Source organism: Sprattus sprattus (genome assembly GCF_963457725.1).
Source record: "Sprattus sprattus genome assembly, chromosome: 13".
NCBI classification, from domain to species: Eukaryota; Metazoa; Chordata; class Actinopteri; order Clupeiformes; family Clupeidae; genus Sprattus; species Sprattus sprattus.
Window position 1 is genome coordinate 9,493,396 of NC_137911.1, and position 17,018 is coordinate 9,510,413.

The 17,018-nt window shown below is 41.6% G+C and overlaps 2 protein-coding genes across 2 annotated transcripts in view; one reads left to right on the forward strand and one right to left on the reverse strand.

Moving 5' to 3' along the window:
• ltk (leukocyte receptor tyrosine kinase) overlaps positions 1–17,018 on the forward strand; it is a 304,552-nt gene that overhangs the window by 64,048 nt on the left and 223,486 nt on the right. Inside the window, exons 30-31 of the mRNA XM_080850161.1 lie at positions 6,087–6,102; positions 6,319–6,561. Of these exons, the coding sequence (XP_080706287.1) occupies positions 6,087–6,102; positions 6,319–6,561 (259 nt within the window). The remainder of the gene's footprint in view (positions 1–6,086; positions 6,103–6,318; positions 6,562–17,018) is intronic.
• On the reverse strand, positions 3,682–15,350 carry itpka (inositol-trisphosphate 3-kinase A; the record flags this gene model as incomplete). Its single annotated transcript, XM_080849765.1, has 7 exons — positions 3,682–3,885; positions 4,261–4,332; positions 5,228–5,329; positions 6,252–6,456; positions 7,985–8,198; positions 8,563–8,662; positions 14,916–15,350. The coding sequence occupies 7 exons, from the start codon at positions 15,348–15,350 to the stop codon at positions 3,682–3,684; spliced, it is 1,332 nt and encodes a 443-aa protein (XP_080705891.1).

Sequence of the window (17,018 nt, forward strand, 5' to 3'; positions counted from 1 at the left end):
ACTTCTGAGGAAAATACACTTATGTGATTGCCTGATAGTAATTTTAGGCTAGGATTTAATGACAAATATGTTCACAATACAGGTATACTTAGGAGACTCTATTTGTATCTGAATGTGAGGGTTTTAGTAGAGCAATTTAGGGTTAATGGCTGCTTAGATTTTACACAGAGAATGGATTATTTTTTATGCACTACTAATGTACATACAATCAGCTAACCTGCCACTCTTATTGGCTGTCCTTAAGATGTTCCCCACTGTTTCTACAGTACAGTCACAACCAACCACTATAATTTAGGGGAAGCCTATAGTCCTGCTTACTCATCCATAGGTATTAGGTTTGGTGTCATAGTGCACTCTATCTTTTTTCTGCTAAAAAAATTAAGTGACGCATAGTTTAAAATACCTAACCACTAACAGAATGGTAAACAGGATGTTTTTGGGTATGTAAGTACCTTCTTCAGAAAACCTTCACTGTTTTTCAAAATGTTTTAAAGCTTTCCTACCAGAGGATCAAACATGTTACGGCTGGTGGTTGTGTTTGCCAGATAGCAGGGCGTGTTCCTAGGGCCTCTAGCTGACACAGATTATACTTAGGATGAATGCACTGACGTATTGTGACAATATATAAATGACTCAATATGCTATCACTCAACATTGACCACTCAACACTGGAGCATTATTTTTGGACCATTGTCATTGTGATATACTGGCACTGGATGGCAGCATTGTTCATGAGTGCATCATCAAGTGCTGGTTCTCAGGCAACTAGTAGTACGCCATGTGCTACATGGCACATAATGTATAGTAGTGAGGAACATGTTAAGTTTTCTCAAATTAACCTGTAGTTTTCTTTTTCCTCCCTCGCTTTTTCGCCACAGGAGTTTTGTATATACTTTTTTTACCCATTCCCTTTTGCTGACATGTTTCAGTTGGCTTTAGGCTTATGCTTTCACCTTTATAAATCTAACAGCCACTAAATTATCGTGTGCACTTCAGTAAGCCATAAATCAATCTGCTGACTGATAAATTCGAGTGGAATTTGACACCTCTGACCACTCACTGCAAATGCAACATCAACCTCCTCAGCTATCAGGATTTTATTTGTTGGTTACTAGATTTAGCAAATCCTTCTGCATACTTGGACACTTTACAGGCTTTTACTGGGAAAAGGACACATTTCTGTGTGAATCACTGCTGCACGTAAACATACTCCTTTGGCTTTTTTTTTCTGTGTTGTTTATTTCAAGACCATTAGTATAAACATCCTTAGCTGTACTCCAAGTGAGTTGTATTATTGTTTTTATTCTTTGAATTCCTTCAACTGGACTTAGTACTCTATGTAGCTCTGCCATTTCCATCTCATATATTAATATATTATAAATACCTTTATGCGTATACTTTGTGTTTTGTTTCATGTAGACGGATCACTGCCACTGGTCTGCATGGGCCTTGGTATCATGCTCTGCAGTACCTCTTATTGAATCAGGAGATGGCAGTCTCCATTGAAATGCGGCACCCTACACTTAAGTGCTGTAGTTCAGTTGGAGACTTGTCCATTTTATTTCCTCTGTATATTTATGTTTACAAGAGAATAGCTTTAAAAAATACTTTTGCTCCTTTTTTTTCGTTCCATAAATGAAAAACTGCTGTAAATGGTTCCTTTTATGAGGATGACACTGTATTCCCATTGAAATAAATGTCTTTAGAAATCATGTCTGCGTGTACTGGTAGAGTTAATTTGCCCCGTGTGTAAGTGTACCAAATCATTTGTGATGGAGGGCCCTTGTCTGGATATCCCACAGACAGAACTCAGGGAAACACTGAAGAACCCGTAAAATACAAGAGCAGCAGTGACCAACAATGTATTCAGTGCAGGGATATTTATTAACTTTGAGGAAATCCGTTATAGATTAATGGCATCTATTCCAATATCCGGAATATTCATTGATGTGAAATGTATTTGCCCGATAGATGAATCAGAATTGGGCAGTGATGATTTGTGATTGGTGCATGCAAATCTTTCGTGTAAGAGAAGAACGTGTTGCCACACTTCTATCCAAAATCCACGCGGAATGGCAAACCTTTTTATTTGAAGTTGTTGTGTTGTTAAAGACAAAAATCCGTGTTCGATGAGCTCCCAAGAGGGGTCAGAAAGTTTGAATCTCTGGATTGACTTGTATGTACTGGAGTGTTGGTATGCAGGCTTGCTACCCCATCTTGCATTACTAACATATCTTAAAAGTTTGTCTATATTACATTTATGTTGTCTCTCAAGGATGATAGGAAGAAACTACTTTAGGTTCAGCTTAAGTCTGAGCCTTGAAATAAATCAGCTGGATTCCCTGAACCGCTACGGTTCTCTCTCCCATAGCCCCACTCCACACACGCACATATGCACACAGGTTGAGCAGTATCTATTATTGCTGCTTCTATCCTTCCTCTTCAAATAACAGTAATGTCACTCAGCATTGTGTAACATAAGGGCTCAGTTTGTCCTGAGTAAACATGCATGTTTGTGTACTCTCCTTAGAGGTGTGACTCCTAACATACTAACATGCTGCAACATATACCGAACTATTCAGACAGTTTGCAATGAAGTTTTTTTTGTAAAGAACCACAGTCTAAAAATTCACATTAGCTTTTATTTCGGGCCATGTACAGATGCTGACGGTTTTATGGTCTGTGCTTTAAAACCATAACCCATAAGTTCACAAAATAAAGTAGGACAAGTTGGCTGTGTGCTCTGGGTGTGCATGGGAACTATCACATAAGCAAGGCAATATTTAATGTAGAAAGAGCCCACTGAATTGATATTAACTTTTTTATTTCACAGATAAACAAATAAACATAGACAAATTTACATTTCATGCTAAATGCAATTACTTTTGCATAGGTAACACAATAGTGTCTTGCTGTGAACTTTAAAAAAGTTACAGAAAAAAAGTGTGCTTAATGATTTTGGACTGCAATACAGTACTTTAAAAACAGCATTTATACAAAACATTAATACTCACAGTGGATTGTAATATGCAGTTTTTTCTTTGCCATAGGACTCGATTGGTAGAAAAAAACACAAAACATAAGGGCATATTAGATACGGATTTGAAAAGTATAAACCTCTTTCCTGACTGTCTCTGTTCAGGCTGTGTAGATTGGCATCTCTGTTTTGTTACATGAAGTCAGTTGTAAAAAAAAAAACTGCTATTTACAAACTCTTTGAGGGTGAGGAGTCAGACTGATAGTGTTGCATTGCATTAATGCAATTGGTGTGTATTTTTCACATCACACACACTCTCACTGCATCCTAGTTTGATGAACATACGTACACACACACATTTCTGCCCTCTCAGGAAGAATATGATTGTTAGTTAAAGGATTTGTGTGGTACATTCACAGCTAATATTTTGAGAATATTGGTATTTTTGCACTGGACTCTGGGCATCTGCTTTTGTGCTTTGTTCGATAGCCTTGATGCCCTTTAAGGTAATACACTTTGTCGATACTTTGTCTGTTGATACGTTTTCACAAATGCTGCATCAACAATGTTTGCAGAAATAATGTAATACTCCAACCAAACTGTCAAAAAAACAAAACAGCTGACGTACGGTCGATGGATATCTCCCAAATCCTCATCCTCGCTGCTAACTTCAATGTCAAAGTTCAGGCTCAAGGGGTCAAAGGTCACCCCTGGAGCAGTGAAGTCAGTGTGTGGATGAGGTTGTCGAGGCCCCACAGGTAGCCGTCCTCGCGGTTGCCCTCCTGCCAGGGGGTGCAGTGTTGCAGGGTCTGGCCCTGGGGTAGGGCCGTGGTCTTCCCAAAGTCGATGAGCCACACTTGAGCGCAGCCCGTGCGGTCATGGATGAACAAGAGGGAGCTACCGATGACCTGCAGGACAGTAGAGCACCACTCAGTTCATTAGATTTCCATGTTCTGAAAAAAAAACACACTTGATTCTGCACCTCTGTGCCTGTGCTTTTATGCACTTTAAACCTTATCTCATCAACGAAGTAACAAGTGCACTTAAAACCTTCTCTTATCAATCAAGTAATGACTGGAAATAGTTACAGGTGTAAATAGTTTTGTTTTACACTGTACCACAAGTAAAACCCTTTAAAATGGTAAAGAACAACACTCCATTCAGGTAATATTTAAGTTCAAAAGTCCTCTAATACTTATAAGCGACTATTTACTGATGTATTCCCAAACACATTCAGTAATGAGTCTGAAGTTTGTGTGCAGCAAGAGGCCTTGCATGCTCACCTCGTGCTTCTTAAAGAACTCCGATGTGTTCAGGGCTTGTTTGATCTCCTGGAGCTTATTCACATACGCATTCTTTTCATAGACAGAGAAGGAGGGGGGAGAGAATGAGAAAGAGAGAGTGAGAGGGAAGGAGGGAGGAGGGGAGAGAGAAATAAAAGAGAAAGAGAGAGTGTGAGAGAAAACCACCGCATCAACCAATATTTGTGCTAAGGCTATTTATTCAGGAGGAAGGAATCAAAAGCAAGTATTTGCTTTCAGGAGTAAAAGTAACTAAATATTTAATGGTAACATCTTTTACGACACAGGGTAGGGTGGAACCCTATTTACACTAATGATCATGTCCTGTATGTTCACTAATATATATGTTCTATACATCAAGTAAGTGTGAGGTATACTAAGTTACTGTAATATTTAATATGGTCTAATGTACACTTCTACCCACTGTAGTAGAAGGTATTTCATTTCCACACGCAAGAGCTGAGGAATCTTTGTGAGAAGATGAAAGATAACAAACGTAGAACTTCCTTGAAACATTGAGCCCATGAAGACAAAAATATTGTCTCAAGACCAGGGTGTATAGTACAATGACAACATTCCTGTCTGCGCAAGGGCATGAACCAGGATGATTCAGTACCAAAGATAATCACACATATAGGTATGCTATGTAATATACAATATTCAATATATTATATGTGTGCAAATCTACTGTATGCCATGTCTATACCAAGAATGAACATAATTAGTAATGTCTGTTGAGTATATACAATTGCTATACATGCTGTGCGATACAGTATTGTGTGCATGTATTCACATTTAAAATGATTCAGGAATGTTCACGAAGTTAGACAATGAGTTGTAATTTCCTGGAGAAGGCAGAGCATTGTAAACAGTTAAGGACTGTCACTGAAGCATACACATGAGGGAAGTGACTAAACTGGTGGAGCTGGTTGGCATCAGTGTCACTCACGATTATGTTGGTATTTCCTGCCACGAAATCCCTGAAGACCTGAGTGACTTCTTCTTTTGAGCGCGTCCTCTTGAAGTCTGTGCGACAGGTGTTGTCTGCTTTCTGCGAGAGAGAGAGAGAGAAAGAGAAAGAGAGAGAGGGAGAATGAGGGAGAGAGACAGAGAGAAAGAGAGACAAAGAGTAGGGGAGAGAGAGGGAGAGAGAGAAAGAGAGACAGTTGGAGAAAGAGGGAGAAAGAGAGAGGGAGAGAGAAAGAGATAGAGTAGGGGGAGAGAGAGATACAATAATAATAATAATAATAATAATTCATTTTATTTTTAACGCACTTTTCATTCCAAAGAATCTCATAGTGCCTATGAGATATGAAAGATGAGAGGTGAAGCTGTCATGTAAGGTCTGTACTGAAGGTCCAGAAAAGGAGTTTTCAAACTTATGATCAAAGAGACAGATCACCCAACAGATACTATAGAAGCGTCCACCTCTACAAAGCACAGCTAGCTCCAACTCTGAGAATCTCCTCAAGGCTTTGATTAGGTACATGTGCGGTATTACATCAAGTGTATAATATGACTGTTATGATGAGGACATACAATCACTGAAACCTGAGAACAGTTCTACAGTATATTGATCTCTGCAAATGTACAAACACATTTTGTCATTTGTTTTCAGTTTGCAATTAGTGCATTAGACAGTGCCAGTCAAAGTGCTGCCCCTATGTATTAGTGATGAGGCAGGATATTGTGTGTAGAGTGTTGACAGCTCCAATTTGAAATGATTATAATGGTATGAAAGTGACAACTGCAGAGGCAAAGGCAGGACAAATTATATAAACAACACATCCACACTTCCTCCACAACAGGTCCCATGACTCTAACGTGTGGGATTTCGCTGAGGAGGCTTCCCTCTGGTATTTTCATGCAAGTTTTTACCTGAGGCCTCTCCAGTCGCTACAGGCATTGGGCAACGGTTCAGCAAAACCTGCCCTGCCCTTCCCTGCCCTGCCATGCCCTGCCCTGTGCCTCACCTTGATGCCTTCGATGCGGAAGCCCAGCGTGTGCGTGGAGCTCAGCGTCTCCCTCCACTGCATGTAGCGGGGCTTGGTGACGGCCCTCTGGTCGTGCTCCTCCGCCGTGGGAGCCTGCCGGTCCACCTCCAGCATCTTCTGGTACAGGTCACGCCGCAGCTTGGGCCGCTCCCGCGCCCGCACCAGCTCTTCCTCCAGATACGTCCTGCCAGACGGGATGGAGATTGGGGGGCAAGCGGAGGGGTGGTTATTTGGGATGAGAGGTGCGACAGACATAGAGCAGACGGTGTGGCTTGGCCTGGAGTTCCCGGTGAAAATAAATAATAGGGCTTTACCTCCAGAGCCGAGGTCTGTGAACACTCTGGCCCTCTCAAAGGGGAGCATTCCAGGCAGCAGCCTCCGAGGAGCTTAGGCCAGGGTGTTCTGACTGTGTGTTCTGACTGTTTTGAGAATGTGTTTATTGTAAGTACCCTTTTGCTTGGGAAGCCTGGGTTACTGTGGCAACTCTTCTCTGCATCTCAGAGTCACTTGTAATGAGAGGCACAGCACCAGAGGAAATGCCCATGGAACTCGGGGACAGCCTCTCTTCGACAGGCCATACGAGTTAATAAGAAAGATGCATCCATGCAATGATTATGACCACTGTAATAGAAATCTAAGTGACAAGTTCAGGAGCTAAATTCAACAAGGACATCACAACACTCTGATGCAACAGTAAATAGTCATACTGTGACCTTTGATTTTTTTGGAGAGACAATTCAACTTCTGTTAACTATCTCAGTTTCACTTCTACACACTCACTCATGTGTGTGTCTCGAGAATGAGAGGAGGAAGTCGTGAGGGGAGTCCTCGCTGCTCAAAATGCCACAGCCTAGCTTTACATGACTCTGTTAGTGTGTGAGGGTGATTGCAAGTGTGATTGCAAGTGTATGGGTGTGAGTAGGTGTATGTGCAGAGGCGTATATGTGGCAAGGACATCCTCAGGGCCCCCTCACGCCTGTGCACATACGTGTGCGTGTGTGTATGTGTGCATTACTGTGTGGGTATCGTATGTGCAGGAAACCTGTGGCTGCTTGTCTGTGCTAAGAAGGCCTCTCTTGTCTGTGTTGTGCTCCACTCTCACACGCAGGAAACTGGGGCGTGAACCAAAACAGGTGTCCCATAGAGTTAAGAATGGCAGCATTTTTTCAGCATATCTAACCCTCAATTCACGCTGGTTGATCACCACAGAAAGGCGCTTTCCAATACATCGTGCCAAGTATAATATAACAGAGTCCTACAATCTCTTCCTCTTTGGTCATACTCAATCAAATAAAAAAGATACAGATCTGTTTAGGAACTGCAACTGAGAGAAGAAAGTATTGTAACTAAATGTTTTTTCCCAACTAAATGGTTTTTAATATTTTAGATGGTTTCTCATGAATATTTTAGATGGTTTCCACATATGTCAAAAAAATCAATAATAAAACGTCTTTGTCAGTTAAATCTAATATTTGTATAACTGCTGAACCATTCAGGAGTATAAAATGTATCACCCAACAGACACCAATTCAAAATGATTACTCGAAGTATACGAAATAATAAAACCCTTTGGAAAAGGTCTCCCAGGGAACTGATGCGATAATCATGGTTTCAGACCATAACTTGTCTTGATTAGAAAATGTCATGGAGCAAAAGACACCATACGAACTGTCTCATTGTGAACCAGGATTTAGCTTCAAAGGGCATCCTACCTGACGCCCATCTTGCAGTCCATGACGTTAGGGCCCTCAAAGCTGCCCAGCAGGTCGGTCATCTGCAGGTAGGGCTCCCCGTCGCTCTCCACCACCCCGAGGTAGGCGGGCACGAAGCCTGCCAGAGCATCGCCCTGCAGCTGCTCGAAACACTGCTTCTCGTTCTCAGAGAACTTCTTCAGGATGGTCCCCTCACTTCCAGCCTTAAAACTACCTGAGGACGCAATGGGGTGCACATACAAGGCAACAAGGCTGAAAATCCAAAAAGACATGACCGAAAGGGTCTTGATAACTCAAGTTATGTCAAAAGAGTGACCATGGGACCAGCTATGTTCAGTCATGTAAGGTAAATACAGTATATACATTTACATTTAAATACATTTATGACACATTCATGTGCAATGAATATCTAATTTCATTGCTTTCCAGGAAACATTTAGCAACTAAAAATGCCATTCACTACTGAAGTAAAACTCATATTTGAACTAAGGTGGGGGTCGAATGTATGACACTGCAGGAGGCTGCACAGACAATAATTATTTCTGGGTAATTCATTAATTTCATTGGCTTCTAATTACCTTTATGGCCTGCAAGCTGCACCCAGGAGAGGCGCTTGCGTTGTGAGACAAAGAAAGGGAGGTGGACTATAGTCTTCAGCTTCCACCATGGCTTGGTTTGCTTAGAGAGAGATAAAGAGAGATGGAGAGAGAGGGAGTGAGAGAGCGAGAGATGGAGAGAGGTGGTGTTAGTTCAACTAGTGCCATGAAACTTCCCTCACAGGAACCAGATCCTTGTTAGGGCCTTTTCAAGAGTACAGTTCTCAAGGCAAGACCCTGGCAGTGTGACAGGTAGCAGAAACCACCAAGCCTCTTCATTTAAAAAAACCAAAACACTGTGCCTCTGACACTTAGCAACAGTAACCACGGTTCCTTTTCAGTCACCAATGCCTCCCTCCACACAGAAGCACTTTCTTTTTTTTAAAGGGAGAAAATGCTTCACATCTGCTTTGTGGTCACACCTGACTTGCACTGTGGCGATGAACACGCTTTGCATTCAACAGTTGAACACGAGATAATGCTCACATTGTCCTGTCCTGGGAAGGTTTGTTTGACTGCGAGCTGGAGAGGAACTATGTGCTGGTAATGACGTTCCCTAATTGTGTGTGTGAGTGTGTGTTTGAGTCACCAGCCACACGGCCTGCAGACTGGACGGCACAGATGGGCACTGAAATATTTAACACTCCACTGAGTGATGCAAATGTGAGGAACTAAAATCACACTCGCCCTCTCACACTGTATAGTGATGTGAAAAAAAAATACTTTAAAAAAAAAATTCAGTAGACAGAAGAAATCTCTCTAAGGGGATTTGAAATAATACACCCAAGCAATGCTGCAACAGGTTAAAAAAAACTGAATTCAAAGTGCATCTACCACGAGTTATTGATTGGTTTAGTGCAGTAACGGACGTTTGAATGAGCATGGATCCAATAAAGCGTTTCCAGGCCCATCAGCTTTGAAATGGCTCTGTGAACCAAATGATCGCAGTGTGGTGGAGAAGGTGGAGCGATTGTATCACATGGCCGAGTTCGGCTGAGGATGTGTGTAAGCAACATGTTCACTCACAACAAACAACTGTGTGGGTGTAAATGTCAAATGTTTTTTTTAGATCTGAGCTGATCAAAACAAAACAAGAGTGGTTTATCTCCGACTATGGCACTTTTGGCCAAGGATGGTCAACTTAACATAAATGAAAACTCAAAACAGTAGAAAGGAAACTATACAATTGTTTATTCTTAAAAATGCAATAGTAAAATGTACTGATAAAGGCCCTCTATATTGCCCAAAATGTATCATTAACCGTGACACTGTACTTTCACATAGACAGATGCTAATGCAAAGATTTACATTTAGAGCTTTGAGAGTAAATCTTCACAGATAATATAACAATATAACCTTGTATTAACATATTGATTTATTTCACATAAAGCAAAAGTGGTATCCTCCCTGAGACTTCAAAACATCTAACCTAATGGAGTATTAGATCAACTGGCAAACTCTCAAAATCAACCCCCCACCTCCAACCACTCCAACGCTGTGCTTCAGCGTGAAGGAACCAAGCCTTGCTGTTAACACTGCCAGTCTGTGTTTGCATTTCTTCCACATGACTTGAGAACACTGATTGTGTGCTCTTCACACCCTCAAAAGCCTGGACACTCCACATGCCAGGCTCTTGTGTATCACTGGAGACATCACACGTGATGGGGGCTCACAACTGCGGTTGTGTTTCTTCCCTGCACTGAAATCAGGACTTAACCTCCCTTAAGCAACATTTGTTTCGGTTTAATTGATTGATTGATTTATTTAGGCCTCGGAAGACACATTGAGGATTAAGATCCTCATTTTCAATGGTACCGAGGGTACAATAGGAGTTAATACATTGGAAAAAAAAAAAAAAAAAAATACAAAAATAAAATAAATATGCATATAAAATAGTCCAGGAGTACAAGGAAACCATTATAAATAAAAAAATTGAATATTAGGTAAATCGGGTAAAATACTATGGTTGGGTCAACAGTTACAATCATTGCAGGAGAAGGCAGTTGTGCATATGATTAGACTTGTGAATTCCCTAAATGAAATAAATGACCTCATTCCAAATGTAGGGTGCCTTAAAACAGAAGGCTGTCTTCCCCAGTTTTGTGTTGGCATGTGGCAGATGTAATGAAAGCAAGCTTTGGGAGCGTGTATTGATGGTGTTACAGTTCCAGCTTAATGTGTATATTAATGTGTATATTACCTAATGAGTAATAGTACTTAACTCGCACTAAGTAGTTACATTACTGCACTTTTTTAATTTCTTATGTAAAGCAGTATTTATTGTTACACTAGGTCTCTATTGCTTGTAGCTTTATTGTTCTCTCCTTTGTATGACACTTTGGACAAAAGCGCCTGCTTAATGACTTTATGTAAAATGTAAATGTAATGTATATTAACATGTGCAAGCATGTTATGGCAAATATCCTGCTTTGCTGTATACTGTCAATTTCAATCAATGTCCGTTTTCTTTTGCAAGCATGAGCACCAATATTAGGCCCTCCCAGAAACACCACATAGCCTATAGGGGTTACACAGCGTGCTAGGCCCTCAGTATCTTGTATCAGTCTTTGCAGTTTGCACACGTCTTAGTGAGAGGGGTGATCTCTTAGTAAACCTTCAGAGCTCAAAGAGAGAAGCATCTAGTAAACCTTCAGAGATCAAAGAGAGTAGCATCTCCTTGGCCTGGTTTTAGTTTAAATTTCAAAATCAAAACAGAATCCTGCCCATGGCACTGTGACAGTATAGAGCCATTACATCTGTGCCTCTGGAAATATAAACAGTTACGGTTTACTCCTATCCAGTGTTAATGTACCTACATCATACATTAGCCTTTCTTGACATCCTCTATGAGAAAGTCATCAAGCTTATGCCAACCTAGTATCAGCAGCCATCAAGGCTGGTTTGGAAAACGTCAGTATTCAGCTGACATACTATCTATAACAAGTGACACATGCCTGGGTGATGCTATGACACTTTCTGGGTTGTCAAGGATAAACCCGGAGGTGTGACAGTGAGGAAATTAAAGCCTTTACAAATACTTTCAGTGACGCATTTCTGCCAAGCCACATGGACACATGAAGCTGAGTCACTACATTCAAGAGCATGTTTTCAATGTCTAGTTCAAAGTCAGCAGGCTTTCTGGAGAATTGCACAAGATTGTCATAGTGTCCAAGGTGTCCATGGAATTGTGAAAAAGAGATGTTTCTGTAGTGGAACTAACTATGTGGTCGTACTGGGTGGTGAGAGAAGTAAATGATTGGCCAATGCCTTTAACATGAGACACACAACCCATTGTAGACTTGGCACATTACACTGTCTGTAAGCGACTTCCCAGACAAAACAAAAGCAAAAGCATCCTGGAAGAGTGTAGTCGGGACTTCCTAAAACTAGACATTGACGTTGTGTACTGACATGAAAGGTCTCATTAATTATCTCGTTGAACTGATGACGTTTCCTTTCTAGCTATTCAGAACAGTTAAGAAGTTGACATTTAGCGTTGTATGCATGTGTGAGCAAGGTTATGTGTGACTGGGCAAGTGTGTGTGTGTGTGTGTGTATCATGTATATAAGTGGGTGTGTGATTTCTGTATGAATAGAATTGAGATGCACACAATAAATGTGTGTGCATGTGTGTGTGTGTGTGTGTGTGTGTGTGTGTGTGTGTGTGTGTATGTGTGTGTGTGTGTGTGTGTTTGTGTGCGCGCGTGTGTGTGTGTTAACACAGCTCTCAGCGAGAACACACAGCTTTGTTTGTGATAGAGCAGTTTCTGCTTTAAATGTCACAGTGGCTTAAGCTGATATGCTGCAGATACACAGCAAAGCTAATGGGTGAGTCTATCAGGACTGTGTGGGCTAAATGGTAGTTGAGTGTGTGGGTGTGTGTGTGTGTGTGTGAGAGAGAGAGAGTGTGTGTGTGTGTGTGTGTGTGTGTGTGTGTTTCAAAGGCTGAGGTAAGGTGTGTGTGTGTGTGTGTGTGTGTGTGTGTGTGTGTGTGTGTGAGTGAGAAAGAGAGAGAGAGAGAGAGAGAGAGAGTGTGTGTGTGTGTGTGTGTGTTTCAAAAGCTGAGGTAGCGTATGTGTGTGTTTGTGTGTGTGCCAATTTTTATGTCAGAGTGTGTATATGTCTATATTCCTATCTGAAAAGGTACAGTGTGTGTGTGGGTGTATCATTAACTGTGTGTCTATATCAATGTGGGCGTGGGATTGTGTGCGAATGTCACATTGCATGCCCATGTTTGTTTGTTTTTTGTTCTTCATATTTTTCCATTCATTGCCTATTGCCTCAGCACAACTGAAAAAAGGTCAACATAAGGGTGTCAATCAATATCCAAACGTGTGCAAGCCTACAACTGTACAAGTAACAGAACCAGTCAGATAGATACAATTAGATACAGAACAGCCTTCTAGACAGGCGAGGCTCTAATTGTTTAAAACACGGTGACAGCTACAGGCCTTCTATGGTCGTTGCTGAGACAAAACGGACTGCAGGCGTTCTCTACAGCTCAGCGAGGGCCAAAATTACAAGCAGACATTTAACAGATCACATAACTGATAGAAACAAAGACTAAATGCTACAGACAATTAATAATCTCTTTTGCAAGCAAGTACCATTGCACAATATGGACAAAATACAGCTGCTCCAGCTGTGTTTATTAGTGAGTGATCATTTTAGCTTGAGTCAAAGACTGTGATCCGGTAAACCTTATTCGCTGTCTCACAACTATAAATATCAAGTGTAAAGTAATACCAACATCTTCTTCATAGTTTCAAAACAACAAGGCCCACGGGTGTGTGATAAAAGATAATGTGAGCACCGTCTTTCCACTACTGAACAAGTTAGTACACGAGCGTGTTATTACCAAATCGTTACAACTCTGGCTTGTTGCAACCACTGGAAAAGAAAGAATACACAAATAAACGTGGCCTTTCCACTAGATATTAACATTACTATGTCTGGCTTTCAGTTTGGTTTCCATTACCCACAGTGAGAAATGGAAGGCTGACCAGACTAGTGGAAAATATTCTCCTGCCTTGTTACAAACTACACCGTGAGGTCAGTGCTAGCTACACTTCACCAGTGTTTAAAATAAAAGAGGGTTCTGGTTAACACTCAATGCAGACTGGATTCTCCACAAGTTCCCATATTTAACAGCTTATTTGACAGAGGTTCTATACTTCAACATCTAGTGTCACACAAACTGAGCTACTGTGCTTGTCAGAAATGAAAGATTTAGACTTATTTTTCAGGAACAGTTCAGTTATAAATCTATAGATCCCATGAACATGTAATAACCTAAATGTAATATAGGTATTATTCATTATCATGTGCGAATAATTGCACCCTTTAAGGTTAACAATTAGTAAATGTTCTGCAGATGTCAACAATGCTGCATAGTAACCGTCCAAGTCCATTTCTACGGAAAACCCGAGGTAAAGTGATGGAGTTGTTATATGAAAGTAAGCGGCAATATTCAAAAATGCTAGATCAGTGCTGTAGTGTTCCGAGAATAGCTTGTTTGAGAGGAAACCATTTGTCGTCGTGTAAAAGTTAGCATGTAAGGAACAGCATCTTTAAACACGTTACACCCAACGCGAAAGGATGAAATGGTCTCTGATGCCACAATATTATATGTTTTGAGATTTGCAGGTTAAGATAAATATATGCAATAAATGCAAGGACATATTAAGGGGACGCACTTGTGGGCCAAAATGGCCTTCACTGACATTTTCAGACCAGAAGGCTAAATTCTCCAGCAGTTAACATAAGTCTGTTAGTGTCCCCTCAGTCACTGAAAGAAAATCACAATTCTTTGCAGTTGTTGGTGTAACCCATTTATCGCCTCTTAAAGCATTTGTCGCAGATAATATCATATGCAAATCAGATATTCCCATGACCACACTCAGGCCAACGAAAGTTGACATCTGTTTTTAATGTGCACAAAATGGAATTAAAACTTTGGACTTGCTTCACTGGATGGCCCAGAGGTCTACGGTGTAGCCTATGCAACATATGGCATAAGCTATACATTGATTTCCTTCCTGTTATGCATTTTTGTTGCCAAAAGGGACGCCACCGAGTCTGACAGACCATGCAGTTAGACTGGTGTTAATTAAATGCACAATGTACAATCCAAACAAGGCATAAAAGTACTTGATCCACTTTAATCAAAATTACTAGAGCCAATTATGTCGGTAATTGCAAGTTGTTGTCAGTTGCAATAGTTATTTTCTTGTCGCATGCAACAGTGTTGCCTGCCCTGATATGCCACACAGCGTAGCCCATAGGAAATTGATGGCTGTCTTCTAAATGCATTCAAAATGTCAAATGCAACTTACTTCCCCCGGGTCCACCAGTTGCTCTAGGGTGACGATTCCTCTGCTCTTTGTCTCATTATCACTAAGAATGTCATCCTCTGATTCTTCAAACACTGTCGAAGAACCCGTAGAAGAGATGGAAGAGTTCGATAGTTTTCGTCGTAGCGTCTCGTTTACCTCATCCCAGTCCTCTAGTTTCATCTCGCGCGGACATGCATCACCTTCGGGGGTTATGGTCACCTGGGGAACGCAACAGGTCCTCAGTGTTGTCCGCCCGTCGCCTCCACGAAACTCTTCTTGCCCACTTGTTGAGCCAGTTTGTTCCGCCATCGGTAACAGTTCATCACCAATCTCTGTGGCTTTCGGGTTTGCCTTGCGCTCCCTGTTTGACCCGTCGCAATTTACAGACCTGGGAAGCCCTACCTCCCTCAAGGACCTCCGCCTTTCTTTCGGCATTGTCGAAAGCGCTCGTAAACCATAGAAGGAGTAGGAGAATGTGCTCTTGTCCCAAAACAATAAGGTTATTCTAGCTGTTTCGTTGTAGTCCGCTCCATTTAAAGTTCATGGAGTATTTAACTATGCTTGTTTTTGCAAGATTACGCGCGAATTCTATGTCTCCGTCCCTAGCGAAAAAAGAGGTTTTGGTGAGACTCGATTCTGAAGCTGTTTAGATAACCTGGTTATGGGGAATCCCTCTCAATCGTAGGCACGTCAAAACGTCAACGCGGTTTGGTTTAGATCTCGAGGTTATCTTCCGCATTTGAATTCTCCCCACTCTCTTCCTGACTGCATAACTGTATGTGTTTGCTTCGTGCTTTTGTAGTTTTCATTTCCTCATTCAGTCGTCCTGCTCTCCTGATGTATTACCCCGTGTTTCCCCCAGCTACTGGTATAACAAAATATACAAAAGCGTATAATATAGCCTACAGATCAATTATGTCAATGAGGAACTCTTTTCCCTACATGACTATTTAGAGGGTGCCAATAGAATGCAAGCAGCCATCAACAAAATGATCAAGGGTTGACTTTTTGTCTTACAAATTGTGGTGTATGCAAAGTTAGCCTAAATTCGTATAACAAATTTTGATCGCAAAACTGAGGAATTATTTTTGAGACAGTATGCTGACAGACCTGATGACAAAACAATACTGGGCATGTCACTCCAGTTATACGAGTATGGACGGAGCCCTCTAACAGCTCCACTACTTCCAAATCCCTTTCTGCACTGCAGCCCATCATTTGCATATCCCGCCCCCTCCAGAGCAGGGCTCCAGTTCTTAAGGGCCACTGACCCAACCATCAGCTCCCACCATGAAAAACTGAAGTTATAAGGTTCAGTTGGGCAGCATTACAGGTCTTCTCCCATACTCATACAACTGGACTTACATGCCTAAGGGCTCCATTCTTCCACATCCATAATTTGTAACAACCACCATCATCTCCAAGATGTCTATGTGCCAGGACTGCTGGGGCCCACACCAGTCTGGTCTTCTCTGACAAACTCCACCCCAGCCCCCGAGCGAGGAGTCAGTGCCTTGATCCATGTTGGCCCCCTGGGACAGATTTGCCACATTGGATCAGTAAACCAGACTCAATCTCACAAACAGAGGCAGCAAGTGGGCTGTCTTATCTGTTGTGACTGTGCACTTTGCATGTTTCACAGTGGGAGAGTGGGAAATGTTCTATCAATTACTTTGTATGTCTTGACATGTGAAGTAATTGACAATAAAGCTACTTTGTCTTTGCAGCAATACCATGCAACTCTTCTTCAAATCCAGATCTAGCTTCAACATCTGGAACCACATTTGCAGGGAATGCACACCACATGTGGAGCCACCATCATGCCCAGTAGAGACATAATTGTTATAGCTGGCACCCTCCAGGCTGTCAACACACAAGTCAGCATGCACTGCGTGAATTGTCTGAGGGGCGTGCACAATCTGATGCTGCATTCAACCTTACACATTACACTATGTATGGGGTGTGATCTTGAGTCAAATAAATTGGATGTACAACATGGGGGACAGCGAAACGCCAGCGCTGGTAGGTGTAGACCTTGACTACTGCAACGCCCTCCTAACTGGCCTGCCGGCTTGTGTAGTGAAACCACTACAGATGATCCAG